Genomic DNA, 22,036 nt, shown 5'->3' with positions numbered 1-22,036 from the left:
GGGAGTAAGATACTAAGATTGATTTACAAAAATCAGTTTATGTTTACCAAATTTTTCTTGTGTGTTGGAGCAGAGCCAGCCTAGAATGCAATTGTCAAAATCCCGTGACCTATTAAAGTGGCGCCATTACCATGGAAACTATCACGCGTTTCACGAACCGTGAAAACAACAATTTTCTGCTATTCTGCGAACCGCAGAAAATAACATGTTTACCCTATTCCCCCAACGACACGTTATTGGTGGTGATGACAAACATGGCAAGACATTAGATACAGTTATCATTTACAATGTCAAGACAGAACAAAGTCACATGCTAGAACAAAGTCACATGCTGCCATCAATGAGATGTAAGAAGAGGGGATGTACTGCAGTTGTTATTGAAAACAACATTGTAGTGTATTAGAACAATATCTAAGGTATTAAGTGGAAACTCCTAACATATTATGAACAATTGAAATGAACTATAAGATTTTCACAAAGTTATAAAAATAGATTGCAGCATTCTAAGTTGATTGTCAGACATATACTGATTTATATTTTTTGTGATTAAATTTAAATTGAGTCAGTTCTTAGAATTATATATTAAAGAACAATAACAAATCTATGAAATAGATATTTTCATTGAGGAAGGTTTAATTAAAATGAAACACCAAATAAAACATTTGAAATAAGCTTTTCTGCTCCTCCCACCTTGGTTTTTTACCCCCCCCCCTACTACATAGGTTTTTCAGCCACAACCCCTTCCACCGGGAATACAACAACTATTATTACAAATAGTCTTTTGGGTTTACGATTAAACCATTCTTATAAAGTTGTAAATGCAAATGGTGTGTTTTTCCTGAGTAAGGAAGTTCCTGGGATTTTCCCAACACTGAACCTTCATCAGCGAACCCTGAAGACTTCGAAAGGGTGAAATAAAATATCTTTGCACTAAAATCTATAAAAAATTATTGAAGTGAATTATTCTAGTGCAATAGACGGGTCTACATGGTTGTTCTGAAGCAGTGCAACAATTAATGAACCTTCCATATTTCATTTTAAAATTGATGGTCTTATTGTTGAAGATAATGAAAGCGAAAGAGAGAAATTGTGTACAAGTGAAATAGTCTGATTGTCTTTTAAATTGTCGTGGAAAACTCATTCTGTTTCGAGAAATGCATATGCATTATAGTTTAAAATTTAGTTTAGCCAAATTCATATTAGAGGCGGGAAACTCGTCTTACAAGGTCAAGGAAAACAGGAAACTCGTCTTACAGGGAAAACTCCTCTTGGAAACTCATCTTAGACGGGAAACTCGTCTGATGCGAATCAGGCTATATACAGACGGGTTTCTCGTCAGAATTTTCCCGCTTAACTTTCCCGTCTAAACAAACGGTTAATTTTGAACGGGAAACCCTTCTGGACGAGAAACTCGTCTTAAATTCGCATTTAGACGGATAAATCAGACGAGTTTCTGAAATATCAACACGGTCAAGGACGGAACAAGGGTAAAGCCCGCCGAACAAGAGAGCTATCAGCTGAGCTAACGACCTCGCGAGGCAGTTAACTCAGCCTGAAAACTATCCGCACACGATAGAAACTTGCCTCTCGAGGCGAATTCCTCACGAAAAACTATCCGCACACGAGAGTAACTTGCTGAGCTAACAGCCTCGCAAGGTCTTTCCCTCAGCTAGCAGCTCTCGTGTGAGGCGCGCTTAACTGAGAGAATAAACAAAAATCATTATCGTAATAATCACGATACCCTTTTTAGCATTACCCGACCCATCACACGTGTAAATTTTATATCCATTCCAAGTCATATTAAGACGGGTTTTTACAATCAACTTTCCTGTCTAAGATGAATTTCCCGTGCCTAATATGAATTTGGTTATTAATGTGTGAGAGATGATACCTTCGGCTTCTCCGCTTCCTTGAATATTCAATCCATTGTTATATGGTTTGTTGTTGTTTGAATAAGAATGTGATTTTCAAATGGTGTCATGACAGAACTCTCTGGTTTGCAAATGATGTCGACACCATTGTGTGTACGAGAGCCTCTGTATAATGATAAATTCACGTTAATTTAATTGTTTTTGTAAGATTATAAGAATATTATCGATTCGTTGTGTTGCTACAAGGTTACATCTGGTCTTACCTTGGTGTTCCGAAATCACCACAACCCTGACTGTCACATCCACGGATTGAATTTCTACCATTTGAGCTGCAAAGCTGACCAAGTTTAAAACATTCAACCGCATTATCTAGAAAAATAAATCCAGAAAAATACGATGAAGAATAACGAAGTGACACTTGAGAATTCTATGAACAAAGATATATATCACAATATGTATTCCAGTACCCGCAAAGACTAGGAATATAACAACGGACTTAACAACTCCAAACATCTTTGATCTGCTCAGCCTAGCTTGAAATGGCTTTTCATCGATAAAATGACCGCACTTATACAGGATGTTTGAAAAAACATAACACTTAATACTCATGAATATTTTGTCACGTACGGTATACGATCTTTTGTGATCAAAACGAAAGTATCATTTTCGGGAAGATTTCGAGAAAATACAAACACAGACATCTTCAAGAACGAACACTGTATCTATATTCAGTGTATACAGCGAGGTTTATACTACAGAGCGACAAACAACACAGAACTTGCTTTATTATTACGACACAAGAACGACGTGGAATATGGCTTCATATATACAAGGCTACGATGAAGAAAGGTTTGTGGACAAAATCAATCAAAATTTTCATTGCCAGATTTGCTTCAACGTCTTGAAAGAGCCAGTTATGTGTTCGAGAAACCAGCATTCTTTTTGCCGTTGTTGTATTACGAAACATCTGAAAAATTCTCAAACATGTCCAACGTGTGCTGATGAACTGACCGTAGAGACTTTGGCTGAACCTTCACGAATGGTAAAAGATTTTTTAAATGAATCGAAAATTCGTTGCGTTTACATCGACAGAGGTTGTCAAGAAGTTGTAGAAGTACAGCATCTTGACCGCCATGAAGATACATGTGGATATACACCAGCCGTTTGTACAAACCAAGGCTGTGGTTTAATTGTCAACAAGCGTGATCTTATTCACCATGAAAGTGAAGTCTGTGAATTCCGAAAGTTGAAGTGTCACTCGTGCGGAGAAATGACGAAAACTTTGGCAGATATGGAGCAAAGAATGGCGAATATCGAGAAGAATAATGTAACAATTGGAACTAAAATAACAAATTTGGAGAAAAACGTTGCCACTGTTGCGAATATCGTGAAAAACAGGGAAGATATAAAAGCAGATATGGAAGGAAAACTCGAAGCGGTTAACCACAAAGTCGATGGATTGAAAACAGCTTTGGTCAGAGCTTTTGATGAAATGAAGGACGTTCTTATCACGATGGAGGGCAAGAAAGGAGAAAACACAAGAAAAGTAATAAATAGACCAAGTGGTGATAAGGAAAATATAGTTGTTGCTGGAGGTCGTTGGGTTAACTCTGTGGAGATGTTTAACTGGCGTCAAAGAACATGGTCGCTATTACAATCAATGCCAAAGGTACGTTATGGAGCAACTTCATTTATTTATAACAATCACATGACTATAGCTGGGGGTTATTGTGGTGGGTCTGGCATTGTTGATGATATGATTAGAATGAATATTGACCCAAACCCTGATCTCTGGACCCACTGGAGTGACTGTCCTGTTAAACTACCTGATAAGTTGAGATGCCACAGCAGTGTGCTGTATAATGATCAGTTGATAATCTCTGGAGGTGATAATGGAAATGGTTCATCTGACTTGATCAGAGCAGTCCAGCTTGTTCCTCCCTATACTGTGAAGACCTTATCAAGAATGCCAGAACCAAGACAACGTCACAGCATGGAAATATTTGATGATAATTTGTTGATAGTTGGTGGAAGAACAACTGGCGGATGCAAAGACAACCTCAGCAGTGTCGTACTGTACGATATAAAGAGGAATGGGCTGAAACAGTTGTCACCACTGCCGTATGAAGTGAGTGATATGGCAACTGTGAGATGGGGAGACAACATTGTTGTTATTGGTGGTGAAGACAAACATGGCAAGGCATTAGATACAGTTATCATTTACAATGTCAATACAGAACAAAGTCACATGCTGCCATCAATGAGATGTAAGAGGAGGGGATGTACTGCAGTTGTTATTGAAAACAATATTGTAGTCCTGGGAGGGTTTGGTGAGCGACGAGAGGTAAAATCAGTTGAAGGTTTCAACTTTGAAAGGTATTCTTGGGAAGAACTTCCAGAAATGTCTGAAGCAAGATACTGGCACACCGCTGTTGTTGTGTGAACAATATGTAAGGTAATATTTAGTGAAAACTCCTAACATATTATGAACATTTGAAATGAACTATAAGATTTTCACAAAGTTATGGAAATAGATTGTAGCATTCTAAGTTGATTGTCAGGCATATACTGATTTGTATTTTTGTGATTGAATTTAAATTGAGTCTGTTCTTGGAATTATATGTTAAAGAACAATGACAAATGTATGAAATAGATATCTTCATTGAGAATGGTTTAAAATGAAACATCAAATAAAACAGTTCAAACAATAGGTAGGTGCACAAGTGAAAAAAATTGATTAAATATTGACCATGTTGGATCAGAGTTATTAGTTTCTATTAACTGTAGTTTGGATTAAAAAATTCCACTTCCCTAGTAGGATAATTATTTCTGGTTGGAGACATAAAATGAAAGGGTAAACTTACAATGTTTCAGAGCATGTGATGCAGGGAATATTTCTGATGTTAGATTTCAACATTGATAATGGCGCCTGTTCATCTCTACCATGATGTTCCCCACATTTGAAATAAAATTCCTTTGAGAGAACAAGAAGTTTGTGACCTACTTTAGTATTTTACTCTGTCTAATCCCAGATGATTTTACTCATCAGTGGAAGAGTACTGTCAGTTAATAAGTTAACAAAACTATCTGTCAGTGTCTCTTGTTAACCCATTAGCTTGCAATGCACCGAGATGTGACCTACTTTAGTATTTTACTCTGTCTAATGCCAGATGATTTTACTCATCAGTGGAAGAGTACTGTCAGTTAATAAGTTAACAAAACTATCTTTCAATGTCTCTTGTTAACCCAAATGTTAGCTTGCAATGCACCAAGATGTGACCTACTTTAGTATTTTACTCTGTCTAATGCCAGATGATTTTACTCAACAGTGGAAGAGTACTGTCAGTTAATAAGTTAACAAAGCTATCTGTCAGTGTCTCTTGTTAACCCATTAGCTTGCAATGCACCCAGATGTGACCCACTATTGTATTTTAGGTCTGATAGGTGAGTAACTTACAGCTGTTTTTCCATGACAGTTGTATTGGATTCACATTGTTCCTGCATGTGGCCTTTGATCAATACATCATCCCAACCATTTGGACCCTTGCAAGAAACCATAAATATTGTGTAAACAAAATGTTTGTTGACATTCAAAAGCTTGACATTCACAGCAGGCTTGTATAAACAAGTTGTAAGAATGTGGACATTTTATAAAATTTAAATATAAATCTGGTGCAGATTTTTTACAAGTTGTTTATAAGGAAACCATAAATACCCGTGATAGAACAAAGCTTCCTTCCTTGCAATTTGAACATCGGCATCGCAATTTTCTTTGTGTTAGTTTCTTGCAAGTTTTACAAAAAACAAAGAAGAAACTTCGCTTGCCTGAGATAAGAGAGTACGAAAAATATGGATCATTAAAGGAGCCTTGGTGTTAGAAAGAACAGGGTTCTATAGTGATGGAGTATAATGTAAAATTAGAAGGGTAAGATATATTATAAGACATATAGGGAGGGGTGTAATATGGAGAAGGGGGGGACAACAGAAGGTTAAATTAAGAGAGGGTCTATTAGAGAAGAAGTATAAAGGGAAGGCTATATTAGGGAGGGAGTATGGGGAGGGGTTATTTTAGAGAGATATTTAAAGAGGGGATGTTAGGTAGAGAAGAGGTGACGTATTACAGTCATGAGGGACATTCTACTAGGGAGGGGTATAAAGAGGGGGTTATTTTGAAGAATTATTTAGAAACTGGAGTATTTGAGAAGTATATTAGAGAGGAGTATACTTATATAGAGAGGGGTATACTTATATAGGGAGGGGTACAGGAAAGGAGTTGTTAGAGTGTTAATTGGAGAGGGACATTAGAGAATAGGTATAAGGGCACATTAATTGGGAGAGGCATGAAGAGGGAGTTGTTATAGGGGGTTAATCAGAGAGAGAGGGTTATTGGAGAGGGGAATACCACACGAGAAGGGTATGTGGAAGGAATTGCTAAAGAGAATTAGTTGGAAAAAGGGTGGGAGGGAGACACAGAAGAGTTTAGAGTCAGGCAATTAAAAAGAGGGGTTTTTAAAGAAGATTGAGGTATATTTGTTAGGGATATACTATGCAAAGGTATAAAGAAATGGTTATCACAGTGGGGATGGATTGAAGGTATTTATTGAGGGTGTGTATTAAACCAGGAAGGGCACTAACACCTGATTGTCCAGATTCACCATCTTCACCATCCTCATCCTGTGTCAGTTTCACTTTCGTCAAACCATCATTTGCATTGTAAGTTGCACCAACTGAGATCTGACCAGATTTCTGAACAGCATGAATGATGCTGTGGTTCATCTCTGCATTCTACAAAAAAAACACAGTTTCAGATCTACGAACGCCAGACTGATTGTCGACTGATGGCAATTTAAAGACTGCTTTCCATTACGTTAACTTTGCCTGCATGGGTGAAACAGCCTTCAGAAAAATCTGCAGGTGCAGTTGTGACACGCCTCAAGAAAGAGCAGGCAGCGCCGTAGCCAGAAGATTAATTGACCTTTTTCATAATGACGTCAAATGCGGAAAGTCTGATGTTACACAAAGTTTCATTGGTTCGATAGTTTTGTGAAGCCAATCAAATTTCTTGCAACATCAGGCTTTCTGTGTTTGAAGTCAATATAAGAAAGGTCCATTGCGGGCGTACATTCATATATTCGTTTATGCCCAACATATTTCTTTTGTAAGCTATTGTTCCTATCATATGTAAACATGAATGAACGAACATACACCCTTCAATTAAGCTGTCTAGCTACAGCACTGAGGCAAAGTTAATGTAATGAAAACCACCTTCAGGAATACAAATATTTCATGTTCTGAAACTACACTTTCTGATGCAAGTTTAGAAAGCCAAGCAATTGACAAAATGGTAAAAATTTGTAGATCTTTCACCTAAACTTGCTTTCAAATCAGGCTACCATAAAAAAGCCAACAAGATTTCTCTCATATTTGAAAACCCAGCTGTGCACAGACCATTTATTGTAGTTAACTCTCCAGTATTTGCAAAGAAATTTAAAAAGATTTCACTGATGAGGTTATAGCACTGAGCTATATAATAATTCCTGGAGGACCGGCTCCTAATGTTTTTTTCTCAAAAAGTGAAGCAAAAAACATGGCGGACTTCGCCCTTCTGCGCTTGCGCAGAAGCTTTGCTGACGCCACATGGTCCCCTTTGCCCATGGTAATTACCACTGACCAGGCTCAAATATGAGCCCGCTACAAGAGAATGCTCCCCCCTGGTTTTGTATGAATATTTTTGTTTTTGCCGTGAAACCTTGTTGTTTTGTATTTTTCGATTTATTTTTCTGCTACAAAGGCTTGCAATAAGGCGTTTATTTCAGTTATATACAAGTCGTTGACGCTGTTTTGCCAATGCCAGAAATAATAAATATTAAAACGCAAAAAAAATTGTGGACGAAGGATTTTTATACGATTAGCTGACAGGTTATTTTATTTAATTATTTATTTTCATTATTCATAAATATTTTCTGTGTAAAATTTTTAAAATACTTGAATATTTTTCGAGACTTGTCGGAAATTTCGATTATCTTTCGGATATCAATGGCCGACTAAAGGTTACCGGCAGAAAATATGTGGTTATGTGATGTTACATCATGCTTATGCATATCAGCCCATGCATAACTCAAGGAAACAAAGGCCAAACCTCATGCAAAATGCTGGGTGGCTGATTAGTAATGGTATTTCAAGATATATTCGCATAGGATATTTTCATTTAGGTCATTATAGCTATAAGTTACCCATATCTTAAGTACTGTATCCCAAGTAATGCACTTTCAAATGTTCCCTGCTTGACTCAAGAATTTGAGTGGAATCATATTCCAGATAATGCAAAGAAAGGCTATGGTAAATAACAAAAATTTGATTATATATGGTACCAAGAAGATTATGGTACTAGTTGTGCTATCAACAAATGTCTTATGAATTAATGAAAATGCAACTGAGCCTATTCATTCCTCCATTAGTCTATAATCTATTAACCTTCAATTCCTGATTACCCTATGATAATATTCCTTGTAATGGTAGGGAGGGTAAAACTTTCCAGAAAATTATAAAGTTGCAGCAATTAAAAACAAACTGCTCGTCAATGCATGTCTGTATAAATTTATTTTTCATTTAGATAACTATTGTAACTATAACTAACAAAGTCACATGGTAAAATTAACAGTTTAATGCTCCAATAATTTGCAAAAAGCCATCCCCAAATTCCATAACCTCTTTATCCTAAAAAAGAGAGATCAGACCAAGTTTAACTGTACTCAATAGAGTACACCCAGAGGACAGAACCAGAGAGGAGTAGAAATCATTGCAAATTAACAAGCTTGAATCAAGCTAGAAAGTCTCTATTAGGCCATGACTTGGCAAACAAGATAACATACTAGACTTTTAACAAACACTGTTGAAATCTAACAGTGAAATATTTTGTATCAGCACTCACACAGTCATCATGTTTAATGTTTTAAATTCATCTAAAATAGACTAAGGATCAATAGAGAGACTAGTAGATTTACTGGGAGGATTGAATATTGATTTATCTTAATTGTTTGAATGAAAATACTCATGAATTGGCATTAAATATGAGTGAAAGCTCCAGTGCCTGACATTTTCAAATCCCATAAGAGTTCTAATAAAAAAACAACATAGCCAAAACTTAAAAGATCAGTTATTGATCCTTTTTCATAAAATATAGTTTTTCATAGCGTAACTAAGTCATGTACCATTGATCAAAAAGGCTGAAGCATATTTGCCGTTTTTAACATTAATTTCAAAGGAATTACTGCAACAGACGCTTTGGTAGTTGTCTATACCAAAGGCGAAAAACGAAAATGTTGTGAAAACCGGCTTACCTGAGGTAAAAATTAATATCCCGATAGATTAATTAGGCCATTCACAGCATCATAAGTAGAGCAAGAAACCACTTCTCCATATAACTTGTTGAACAGTGAAAAAGAGACTTTAGATGAAATGCAGAGAAAATATATGCCGAAAACAATACCGAAAACCGAAAATATTTTCATAAAAATCGGGAGGGTGATGGACACGTTTTTGACTTTGTATCGCGGTATGTCAGTGGTAATTACCATGGGCAAAGGGGACCATGTGGCGTCAGCAAAACTCAAAATCCGCCATGTTTTTTGCTTCACTTTTTTGACAGGAGCCGGTCCTCCAGGAATTATTATATAGCTCAGTGGGTTATAGTGCTAAATAGACCAATTGCGAAACTTAGTAACCGCGCCTTCGCTCAACATGGAAACGAGGCTTATTATGCAAAACACAATATTTGTATTTTTTGCAGTACAAAGCTATTCGCCGAGTTATATGCCGTTTTTCGCCTTTGTTTTACATATTTTTTGATACCTTTCAGCTTGGTTTCATCGTTGTTATCATAGTTTTCAGGTTAGGAAGTTTTTCCTTTTAATTGAGGCGTTTTTGTGGTGTTTTATTTAATCTTTTCGGCTGCTTTTGTCGGGGAAATATAGAAAAGGCCGACACAAACTCAGGTAAAAGTTTAGTTTTTCCAAACTATTTCGTCTCAAGTTTTGAAAATGTATTTCATTTTTCTCCCTCTTATTTGTGCAAAATTTGGCGATATATATTTGGTGCAAAATCTATGTTTTTTATGTCAAAAATTATTCAAAAGTCACGATCGAACAAACCACCATGTTCACATTTCTCATCTAAAATTTTTTTATACCAATTTTATCGATCGATAAGATGTAATTTGACAGCAATTTTACAGCTCAGCAAAAAAAATAGTAGAAATCTGTTGACAAAAACTATAAGAGATAAAATAAGCAACGGAGTTTTATGTTTATTTTCCCTATGTATATGGACTACAGTACATGTGATGTGATGCCGACTGAAAAGCAAAACAACTCTTCAACTTGGCACACATGCATGACATGGATAGTAAAATACTTATAACCAAGACATAATATCATTGTCTATTTTGAATTGCCATTTGAATATTCCTTTTCCCGCAATAACATACTATAAAGGTAGCCACAATGCAAGCTGCAGCGTTTTTAAGATACACCTTTACATGATGGCAAAGCCGAAAGCGAAAAATATTTAAACCGGAGTTCGCAAGTGTTTTTCCGATGCTGAACGGAATCCTTTCCTTTTCAAGTATTCCTGGTTAACCCTTATTAAACATCTATTGCATGGTAGTAGATAGAAAGAATAGTGTTTTGTACTAACAAAAATGCAGAATTCAGATGCAAACTCAGATGCATTTGAATTCGACTTTTATAAAATTCGGCCTTCAGGTCGGCATGCAAGCCATGCATCGTCTGTACTTTATTATTTATATATTATTTATTAAAACGAATATAAACAAAAACATTTCAGTCAGTTACTTTTGATTATTTTAACAGTATTACTGTGGTATAAAGAAAAAAAAGTGATATTTGTGAATAAATTTGAATAAATGAAGCCATTTCAGTCATCAGGTTTGAAAATTATATAATCTGAATGTCACTTTTCAATAATTTTTGACATAAAAAAACATAGATTTTGCACCAAATATTTATCGCCAAATTTTGCACAAATAAGAGGGAGAAAAATGAAATACATTTTCAAAACTTGAGACGAAATAGTTTGGAAAAACTAAATTTTTACCTGAGTTTGTGTCGGCCTTTTCCATATTTCCCCGACGAAAGCAGCCGAAAAGATTAATGAAAACACCACAAAAACGCCTCAATTGAAAGGCAAAACTTCCTAACCTGAAAACTATGACAACAACGATGAAACCAAGCTGAAAGGTATCGAAAAATATGTAAAACAAAGGCGAAAAACGGCATATAACTCGGCGAATAGCTTTGTACTGCAAAAAATACAAATATTGTGTTTTGCATAATAAGCCTCGTTTCCATGTTGCACGAAGGCGCGGTCACTAAGTTTCGCAATTAGTCTATAATCTCACATTTCAGTGAATTATTTTGTAAATACATTCACAATGGTGGTTGGTTCACTTTTGAACCATATTCCAAGACACCCGAAGCCTGGCTACAATCTGAGAATTTTGAGAATCATCTGAAAAATCCTGGAAACTGTCCATGAGTGAGAATTCACATAAGTTTGGGTCAGGTTTTAGTGGAGAAAGATGGCTTTGAAAAATGTCTTAAAAGATCATTTTATCAAGATTCAGACACTGTGATATTCTGAGATGGACTGACTCAAGCAAGACAAGCTGTATCATAATCTATCTCAGATTTTAATACTATAACGAAGATGGTCGCTTTAAACATCAAAATCCCGAACTAAAAAAAAACCTCATTTATGAAATCATTTAAAGCTTTCGTTTTTCTTTGAAAATTGTTATATAAATCACATTAAAAGCTTGATATTTTCCTAAAAATCACTCACCCCGAGTGTTAATTCATCGGGTAATTCTCGACCGGCAAAAATGATTTTAATTCCAGCAGTTTTGACATTTCTCTTGCGAGCAATTTCCCGTTTTAGTTGAGCGATTGTCCAGGATGGTTGAAAACGAAGGTTAAATGATTTGCCGTTGAAGTTTACGGTCACGTCGTGCGACATATTTCGCTAGAAAAGCTCGTGTATTTCCTTGCAATTGAGAGAAAATAATTCAAAATATTTTGCTTCAAAACGAAAGTTTGGAAAAGAAATGTTTGAAAATTGAAAGTTTTTAAAAATCGACGGTTGCTTCCACTTACCAAAACAAACTTCCTCTTTTTTCCTTGAAATTTCACTCCCTGGCAGTTTTCTGATCTCTTGGAACACTGGAATGTTCAGCGTTTCCAATGTTGGCAATCAATATAATTCCAGAGATTAGGTTAGGATTAGGGTTAAGTTTAGGATTAGGTTTAACCCTGTGTCTAACAGTGTCTAACACTAATGTCTAACCAAACTACCAACCTGTGAAAATCTCTTCTTACAAACACTGCATTCATAAGGTTTCTCTCCAGTGTGTGTTCTTTGATGTCTAACCAAATTACTACCATGTGAAAATCTCTTCTTACAAACATCACATTCGAAAAGTTTCTTTCTAGTGTGCGTTCTTTGATGGCAAACCAAATCACTACCATGTGAAAATCTCTTCTTACAAACACCGCATTCATAAGGTTTCTCTCCAGTGTGTGTTCTTTGATGTCTAACCAAATTACTATCATGTGAAAATCTCTTCTTACAAACATCACATTCGAAAGGTTTCTCTCCAGTGTGTGTTCTTTGATGTCTAACCAAATCACTACCACGTGAAAATCTCTTCTTACAAACATCACATTCCTAAGGTTTCTCTCCAGTGTGTGTTCTTTGATGTCTAACCAAATTACTATCATGTGAAAATCTCTTCTTACAAACATCACATTCATAAGGTTTCTCTCCAGTGTGTGTTCTTTGATGGGTAACCAAACTACCAACTTGTGAAAACCTTTTCTTACAAACATCACATTCATATGGCTTCTCTCCAGTGTGTGTTCTTTGATGGCTAACCAAATTGCCAACCTGGGAAAATCTCTTCTTACAAACATCACATTCGAAAGGTCTCTCTCCAGTGTGTGTTCTTTGATGGCTAACCAAATTGCCAACCTGGGAAAATCTCTTCTTACAAACATCACATTCGAAAGGTTTCTCTCCAGTGTGTGTTCTTTGATGCTTAACCAAATTATTACCATGTGAAAATCTCTTCTTACAAACATCATATTCGTGAAGTTTATGTATTCTTTCTCTTTTTGCAGGTTTCAAGCTGCTCATTGTCTCAATCTCACCATGAACAATCCAAGCGACCTCAAATCCTAACTTCTGAATATTCGATTTTGAATGAGACTATGAAGTCTATGAGTTATATCCCTCAGTATTTACAAAAAGTGTTAATACGTATGAAGAGATGTCCTGGCTTTCGTAAAAGGAAAATAATCGAGACAAGAGAATACGTTTTGATTGTTTTTAGTTTGATTGAAATCCAAGCTGCTTGCTGTTTGAACTTTGAAATCTTCACGTTGCGCCAGGGCTCTCACATCCTATTGTTTAGAAATCCTTAGACTAAGGACAAAAATTCCTCAGATTGAGTAAAATTTCCTTAAATCTCCGGGTTTCCAGATATGAAGCCTGGGACCTAGTGTAGTTTACTAAAAAGGCGGGAAAATTGTTTTGGTTTTATATTAGTTAGTGTAAAAAGCTGTTTTATTATTATCGTTATTCCATGCGCACCAAGTTAAATTAGATGAAGATTTTGCCCGCATGGTTAAAAATGTGAAAAGTAATCTCACTGACGGCCAGGTTCACGAACTGATCACAGAAGTTGAGAAGAGTTAAAAAAACATTGTAAGAATGGAGTAACAATTTTTAATTTTTGCCATGTTTTGTTCAGTTTTATGACTTTTGTAACGAAAGTAAATAATTTCGATAAAATTCAGAATTCCTTAGAAATTCATTAAAAAATAAAATTCCTCAAACAATTCCTTAAAAAGGTGAAAAAAGATCAAAATTTCCTTAGTTTAAGGAAATTTCCTTAAAAGTGAGAACGCTGCGTTGCGCGCTAGAGTATAATGAAAGTGATTACGGAATCCGCTTTTCTTTTTCCAACACTCTGACCTACATTTTTTACACTGGACTATCAACTCGATGGAACATATTTGTTGTAACCTGGACAAGGTACGGTTTTTAATTTATTTCTTGTGTCAATGCGTCTGGTATTGTATTTGAGACAGCAATCAAAGAAATACAGAATAACGCATCAGGTAGGCATACACGAGGCTAAGACGAAGTTTGATTGGGTCTCGTTAGCTTTGCGTAACCAATCAAACATCAGGCTTTCCGTAACCAATCAAACATCAGGCTTTCCGCGTTCGCTCACTTTGGTGGAGCTCATTGCTTTCTAGTTAGAATACTTGTAATTTTATAATTCAAAGACAAATATACAACAAAAACTTACAACTTAACATTATGTTCTGAAATGTCTACCATAACTTAAAATATCAAAAAATATAATATTGTTTATTGTTATCAACACACAAAGCTTAAGCTTAAGGTGGCTCCCTGAAGTTTCTTGAAATTCTTGAAACAAAAAATATGAACAAAAGCATTGATAAAGCTAAATTTATCTTGTTAATGTTAATGTTACCATACCATGTTATGTTCTGCAAAAATATTTTTCAGTTCTACTTCTGGTAAGGTTAATTATTGGTTTGTCATTTCATCCATCAGAAGATAAATGAAAGACTTCATTCATTTTATGAATGTATGTCGTGCTGTTTGGAAAATGTAAACTTCTCATATGACATCTCTCTAGATAGTGTGCATTCTTTATGTTTTTTGAAATTGCTAAAAGTTTATTTCAAAAGACACCCTGTTCCAAGGTTTTTTCTCCTCTCCAGTGTGTTTTTTTTCTTTGTGAGCAGACTACTACCATAAGAAAATTCCTTCTTACAAACATCACATTGATAAGGTTTCTCTCAAATGTGTTTTCTTTTATGTGTAAGCAAATCACTATGCTGTGAAAATCTCTTCTTACAAACATCACATTCATAAGGTTGGTCTCCAGTGTGAGTTCTTTGATGACTAACCAAATTACTACCACCATAGGCGGCCCAGAACTGATCTCACTGACCTCGCGCGACGCTTATGTTGTCTGAACAGTTTTATATTATGACAAGGTAGGCAACTCTCACGCCAAATAGACTAAAAACGCACGACGGTTGACCCAAACACTTTCACAAAACCGCAAATATTTCATAAAAATATGGCGAATAAGAAAAAAAAAGTACAACACATTAAACTTGAATAATTTTACTACATTTATACTACATTTTTAGCATTCAAATGTATTCCTATGCATGTATAAAACGTGAATGTTTTTATGGTTTCTGGCAAATATATTTCAAAACCTATGCTGGGGACACCTTGCCTATACCTTCGTCATATTTTTAAATTGAGAATAGAAAGCTGATTGGCTGTCGTTTAAAAAGAGCCAATCAGCTTTCTATTCTCAATTTAAAAATATGACGAAGGTATAGGCAAGGTGTCCCCAGCATAGGTTTTGAAATATATTTGCCAGAAACCATAAAAACATTCACGTTTTATACATGCATAGGAATACATTTGAATGCTAAAAATGTAGTATAAATGTAGTAAAATTATTCAAGTTTAATGTGTTGTACTTTTTTTTTCTTATTCGCCATATTTTTATGAAATATTTGCGGTTTTGTGAAGGTGTTTGGGTCAACCGTCGTGCGTTTTTAGCTTATTTGGCGTGAGAGTTGCCTACCTTGTCATTATATAAGACTGTTCAGACAACATGAGCGTAGCGCGAGATCAGTGAGATCAGTTCTGGGCCGCCTATGCTACCACATGAAAATTTCTTCTTACAAACATCACATTCATAAGGTTTCTCTGCAGTGTGTGTTCTTTGATGGCTAACCAAACTACCAACTTGTGAAAACCTCTTCTTACAAACATCACATTCATAAGGTTTCTCTCCAGTGTGTGTTCTTTGATGGGTAACCAAATTGCCAACCTGGGAAAATCTCTTCTTACAAACATCACATTCGAAAGGTTTCTCTCCAGTGTGTGTTCTTTGATGCTTAACCAAATTATTACCATGTGAAAATCTCTTCTTACAAACATCATATTCGTGAAGTTTATGTGTTCTTTCTCTTTTTGCAGGTTTCAAGCTGCTCATTGTCTCAATCTCACCATGAACAATCCAAGCGACCTCAAATCCTAACTTCTGAATATTCGATTTTGAATGAGACTATGAAGTCTATGAGTTATATCCCTCAGTATTTACAAAAAGTGTTAATACGTATGAAGAGATGTCCTGGCTTTCGTAAAAGGAAAATAATCAAGACAAGAGAATACGTTTTGATTGTTTTTAGTTTGATTGAAATCCAAGCTGCTTGCTGTTTGAACTTTGAGATCTTCACGTTGCGCGCTAGAGTATAATGAAAGTGATTACGGAATCCGCTTTTCTTTTTCCAACACTCTGACCTACATTTTTTACACTGGACTATCAACTCGATGGAACATATTTGTTGTAACCTGGACAAGGTACGGTTTTTAATTTATTTCTTGTGTCAATGCGTCTGGTATTGTATTTGAGACAGCAATCAAAGAAATACAGAATAACGCATCAGGTAGGCATACACGAGGCTAAGACGAAGTTTGATTGGGTCTCGTTAGCTTTGCGTAACCAATCAAACATCAGGCTTTCCGTAACCAATCAAACATCAGGCTTTCCGCGTTCGCTCACTTTGGTGGAGCTCATTGCTTTCTAGTTAGAATACTTGTAATTTTATAATTCAAAGACAAATATACAACAAAAACTTACAACTTAACATTATGTTCTGAAATGTCTACCATAACTTAAAATATCAAAAAATATAATATTGTTTATTGTTATCAACACACAAAGCTTAAGGTGGCTCCCTGAAGTTTGTTGAAATTCTTGAAACAAAAAATATGAACAAAACTTACAAAAGCATTGTTAAAGCTAAATTTATCTTGTTAATGTTAATGTTACCATACCATGTTATGTTCTGCAAAAATATTTTTCAGTTCTACTTCTGGTAAGGTTAATTATTGGTTTGTCATTTCATCCATCAGAAGATAAATGAAAGACTTCATTCATTTTATGAATGTATGTTGTGCTGTTTGGAAAATGTAAACTTCTCATATGACATCTCTCTAGATAGTGTGCATTCTTTATGTTTTTTGAAATTGCCTAAAAAGTTTATTTCAAAAAACACCCTGTTCCAAGGTTTTTTCTCCTCTCCAGTGTGTTTTTTTTCTGTGTGAGCAGACTACTACCATAAGAAAATTCCTTCTTACAAACATCACATTGATAAGGTTTCTCTCAAATGTGTTTTCTTTTATGTGTAAGCAAATCACTATGCTGTGAAAATCTCTTCTTACAAACATCACATTCATAAGGTTGGTCTCCAGTGTGAGTTCTTTGATGACTAACCAAATTACTACCACATGAAAATTTCTTCTTACAAACATCACATTCATAAGGTTTCTCTGCAGTGTGTGTTCTTTGATGGCTAACCAAACTACCAACTTGTGAAAACCTCTTCTTACAAACATCACATTCATAAGGTTTCTCTCCAGTGTGTGTTCTTTGATGGCTAACCAAATTGCCAAACTGGGAAAATCTCTTCTTACAAACATCACATTCGAAAGGTTTCTCTCCAGTGTGTGTTCTTTGATGGCTAACCAAATTGCCAAACTGGGAAAATTTCTTCTTACAAAAATCACATTCATAAGGTTTCTCTCCAGTGTGTGTTCTTTGATGACTAACCAGATCATTACCACGTGAAAATCTCTTCTTACAAACATCACATTCATAAGGTTTCTCTCCAATGTGTGTTCTTTGATGTCTAACCAAACTACTACCATGTGAATATCTCTTCTTACACACATCACATTCATACGGTCTCTCTCCAGTGTGTGTTCTTTGATGTCTAACCAAACTACCAACCTGTGAAAATCTCTTCTTACAAACATCACATTCATAAGGTTTCTCTCCAATGTGTGTTCTTTGATGTGTAACCAAATGACTACCATGTGAAAATCTCTTCTTACAAACATCACATTCATAAGGTTTCTCCCCAGTGTGTGTTCTTTGATGGGTAACCAAACTACCAAGTTGTGAAAATCTCTTCTTACAAACACCGCATTCATAAGGTTTCTCTCCAGTGTGTGTTCTTTGATGTCTAACCAAATTATTATCATGTGAAAATCTCTTCTTACAAACATCACATTTGAAAGGTTTCTCTTCAGTATGTGTTCTTTGATGACTAACCAAATCACTACCACGTGAAAATCTCTTCTTACAAACATCACATTCATAAGGTTTCTCTCCAGTGTGTGTTCTTTGATGACTAACCAAATTGCCAACCTGTGAAAATCTCTTCTTACAAACATCACATTCATAATGTTTCTCTCCAGTGTGTGTTCTTTGATGGATAACCAAACTACCAACTTGTGAAAACCTTTTCTTACAAACATCACATTCATATGGCTTCTCTCCAGTGTGTGTTCTTTGATGGCTAACCAAATTGCCAACCTGGGAAAATCTCTTCTTACAAACATCACATTCGAAAGGCCTCTCTCCAGTGTGCGTTCTTTGATGTCTAACCAAATTATTACCATGTGAAAATCTCTTCTTACAAACATCACATTCGTGAAGTTTGTGTGTTCTTTCTTTTTTTGCAAGTTTCAAGCTGCTCATTGTCTCAATCTCACCATGAACAATCCAAGCGACCTCAAATCCTAACTTCTGAATACTCGATTTTGAATGAGACTATGAGTTATATCCCTCAGTATTTACAAAAAGTGTTAATACGTATGAAGAGATGTCCTGGCTTTCGTAAAAGGAAAATAATAGAGACAAGAGAATACGTTTTGATTGTTTTTAGTTTGATTGAAATCCAAGCTGCTTGCTGTTTGAACTTTGAAATCTTCACGTTGCGCGCTAGAGTATAATGAAAGTGATTACGGAATCCGCTTTTCTTTTTCCAACACTCTGACCTACATTTTACACTGGACTATCAACTCGATGGAACATATTTGTTGTAACCTGGACAAGGTACGGTTTTTAATTTATTTCTTGTGTCAATGCGTCTGGTATTGTATTTGAGACAGCAATCAAAGAAATACAGAATAACGCATCAGGTAGGCATACACGAGGCTAAGACGAAGTTTGATTGGGTCTCGTTAGCTTTGCGTAACCAATCAAACATCAGGCTTTCCGCGTTCGCTCACTTTGGTGGAGCTCATTGCTTTCTAGTTAGAATACTTGTAATTTTATAATTCAAAGACAAATATACAACAAAAACTTACAACTTAACATTATGTTCTGAAATGTCTACCATAACTTAAAATACCAAAAAATATAATATTGTTTATTGTTATCAACACACAAAGCTTAAGGTGGCTCCCTGAAGTTTCTTGAAATTCTTGAAACAAAAAATATGAACAAAAGCATTGTTAAAGCTAAATTTATCTTGTTAATGTTAATGTTACCATACCATGTTATGTTCTGCAAAAATATTTTTCAGTTCTACTTCTGGTAAGGTTAATTATTGGTTTGTCATTTCATCCATCAGAAGATAAATGAAAGACTTCATTCATTTTATGAATGTATGTCGTGCTGTTTGGAAAATGTAAACTTCTCATATGACATCTCTCTAGATAGTGTGCATTCTTTATGTTTTTTGAAATTGCCTAAAAAGTTTATTTCAAAAGACACCCTGTTCCAAGGTTTTTTCTCCTCTCCAGTGTGTTTTTTTTCTTTGTGAGCAGACTACTACCATAAGAAAATTCCTTCTTACAAACATCACATTGATAAGGTTTCTCTCAAATGTGTTTTCTTTTATGTGTAAGCAAATCACTATGCTGTGAAAATCTCTTCTTACAAACATCACATTCATAAGGTTGGTCTCCAGTGTGTGTTCTTTGATGTCGAACCAAATTATTACCACGTGAAAATCTCTTCTTACAAACATCACATTCATAAGGTTTCTCTCCAGTGTGTGTTCTTAGATGTCTAACCAAATTACCAACTTGTAAAAATCTCTTCTTACAAACATCACATTCATAAGGTTTCTCTCCAATGTGTTTTGTTTGATGTCTAACCAAATGACTACCGCATGAAAATCTCTTCTTACAAACATCACATCCATAAGGTTTCTCTCCAGTGTGTGTTCTTTGATGTGTAACCAAATGACTACCACGTGAAAATCTCTTCTTAGAAACATCACATTCATGAAGTTTGTGTGTTCTTTCTCTTCTTGCAGTTTTCAAGCTGCTCATTGTCTCAATCTCACCATGAACAATCCAAGCGACTTTTTAAAAATCCTAACTTCTGAATACTCAATACTCGATTTTGAATGATTTTGTTATATCCCTAAAAGGAAAATAATCGAGACAAGAGAATACGTTTTGACTGTTTTTAGTTTGATTGAAATGCAAGTTCCTTGCTGAAATCATCCGTCATCACCTTCCCGCGCTAGAGTATAATGAAAGTGATTACGGTATCCGCTGGTCTTTTTCCAACAGTCTGACCTAAATTTTACACTGGACTATCAACTCGATGGAACATATTTGTTGTAAACCTGGACAAGGTACGGTTTTTAATTTATTTCTCGTGTCAATGCGTCTGGTGTTGTATTTGAGACAGCAATCAAAGAAATACAGAAAACGCATCAGGTAGGCATACATGAGGCTAACACGAAGTTTGATTGGCTCTCGTTAGCTTTGCGTAGCCAATCAAACATCAGGCTTTCCGCGTTTGGTCACTTTGGTGGAGCTCATTGCTTTCTAGTTAGAATACTTGTAATTTTATAATTCAAACACAAATATTGAACAAAAACTTACAACATAACATTATGTTCTGAAATGTCTACCATAACTTAAAATATCAAAAAATATAATATTGTTTATTGTTATCAACACACAAAGCTTAAGGTGGCTCCCTGAAGTTTCTTGAAATTCTTGAAACCAAAAATATGAACAAAAGCATTGTTAAAGCTAAATTTATGTTGTTAATGTTAATGTTACCATACCATATTATGTTCTGCAAAAATATTTTTCAGTTCTACTTCTGGTAAGGTTAATTATTGGTTTGTCATTTCATCCATCAGAAGATAAATGAAAGACTTCATTCATTTTATGAATGTTGTGCTGTTTCGAAAATCTAAACTTTTCAATGACATCTCTCTAGATACATTTGAAGAATAACTCCAGCCTAACGAAGTCGCTGTTACGAAGACGCCTAAGTCGCCGTTACGAAGTCATACGCTCACGGTTTTGCTAAAAAGTACCCCCAAAATGGCGGCATATTCGTCATCGTGAGAAAGGCTAATTATACTGAGAAAAGTTTCATTTATGTTTTTTTGGGAAGCACATTCTGTGAGTAAATGTTGTGATTTGCGAAAAGCCGAAAACATCAACAATACGTCACTTCTTAGCTTTCCGTGTAAGATATCGCTTATTTAATATCCTTGTTAATTTAATTGAAATATAAAAATATCTCATGCAAAGCTTTTGTATTGGCATAATATAAAGCGTTTTTTTAAGATGAATACAAGTTGTAGACGCTGTTATTGCCAATGCAAGAACAAATATATATTAAAACGTCAAAAAATTGTGGACAAAACTGAAGGTTTTAATTCTGACACGAACTGACAGGTGTTTTTTCATATTTTCATTATTTATACATTCCTATATGAAATTTAACAAATGCTTAAACTTTTTGGCACTATTGTCGGACATTTTGGGGACAAATGGTTATTTATGGACATCAATTACACTTTTTTGAACCCTGAGCTGCAGGGTTACCGAAAGTATGCAATTAATAATGCTTTCTTGAATGTCTTATAAGGACAATATATCTAGGTATAATCCAAAGAAACAGAGGCCAAAGCTCAGGGGCAAGATACCTGGCAGCTTAATAAGTGCAGGAATATAGTTTCAACCAAGAGTCATATTTGCATAACATACTTTTCATTAAGGTCATCAGCTTAATTGTACCTCAATGGGCTATAAAAGGTTTCAATATTATTTAATTGCACCCCTGGACCCCTGGTCTTACTAATGAATAATATTCATCCCTCCATACACTCAATTACTCCTGATTAGTTTATTGAATTTAGCCCTTTTGAAGTTTGATACCATAAACAGAAAATTATAAAAGTGGCTGCAGA

At 35.3% G+C, this 22,036-nt stretch overlaps 3 protein-coding genes and 1 pseudogene across 3 annotated transcripts; 1 reads left to right on the top strand and 3 right to left on the bottom strand.

Annotated features, from left to right (window-relative positions):
- Positions 1-637: 637 nt before the first annotated feature.
- Positions 638-13,317, bottom strand: LOC114519787 (zinc finger protein 271-like). Its single transcript, XM_028539964.1, is given in 9 exon segments — positions 638-937; positions 1,892-2,036; positions 2,135-2,240; positions 4,736-4,845; positions 5,329-5,414; positions 5,587-5,696; positions 6,507-6,656; positions 11,733-11,933; positions 12,044-13,317. A coding segment is annotated over 1 exon segment (861 nt). The 5' UTR covers positions 13,083-13,317; the 3' UTR covers positions 638-937; positions 1,892-2,036; positions 2,135-2,240; positions 4,736-4,845; positions 5,329-5,414; positions 5,587-5,696; positions 6,507-6,656; positions 11,733-11,933; positions 12,044-12,221.
- Positions 3,057-5,708, top strand: LOC114519786 (kelch-like protein diablo). The gene is made up of 2 exons (XM_028539963.1): positions 3,057-4,582; positions 5,653-5,708. The coding sequence occupies exon 1, from the start codon at positions 3,142-3,144 to the stop codon at positions 4,312-4,314; it is 1,173 nt and encodes a 390-aa protein (XP_028395764.1). The 5' UTR covers positions 3,057-3,141; the 3' UTR covers positions 4,315-4,582; positions 5,653-5,708.
- A 3,456-nt stretch (positions 13,318-16,773) lies between the features above and the next one.
- On the bottom strand, positions 16,774-19,063 carry LOC114519784 (annotated as a pseudogene).
- Positions 19,064-19,271: 208 nt separating this feature from the next.
- LOC114519788 (protein krueppel-like) lies at positions 19,272-21,054 on the bottom strand. Its single transcript, XM_028539965.1, has one exon. It carries the CDS (start codon positions 20,142-20,144, stop codon positions 19,689-19,691), a length of 456 nt encoding a protein of 151 aa, XP_028395766.1. The 5' UTR covers positions 20,145-21,054; the 3' UTR covers positions 19,272-19,688.
- Positions 21,055-22,036: the final 982 nt, after the last annotated feature.

Source organism: Dendronephthya gigantea, unplaced genomic scaffold, assembly GCF_004324835.1.
Source record: "Dendronephthya gigantea isolate DGI-Jeju-01 unplaced genomic scaffold, DenGig_1.0 000014F, whole genome shotgun sequence".
In the NCBI taxonomy this organism is placed as follows: Eukaryota; Metazoa; Cnidaria; class Anthozoa; order Malacalcyonacea; family Nephtheidae; genus Dendronephthya; species Dendronephthya gigantea.
Note: the sequence above shows the minus strand (reverse complement) of the source record. Positions and strands in the feature narration are given on the sequence as shown.

What these genes read in the sequence shown, in the direction of transcription:
- LOC114519786 (XM_028539963.1), top strand. Translation starts at nt 3,142, where the DNA reads ATGACGAAAACTTTGGCAGATATGGAGCAAAGAATGGCGAATATCGAG.
- LOC114519788 (XM_028539965.1), bottom strand. Translation starts at nt 20,144, where the DNA reads ATGAGCAGCTTGAAAACTGCAAGAAGAGAAAGAACACACAAACTTCAT.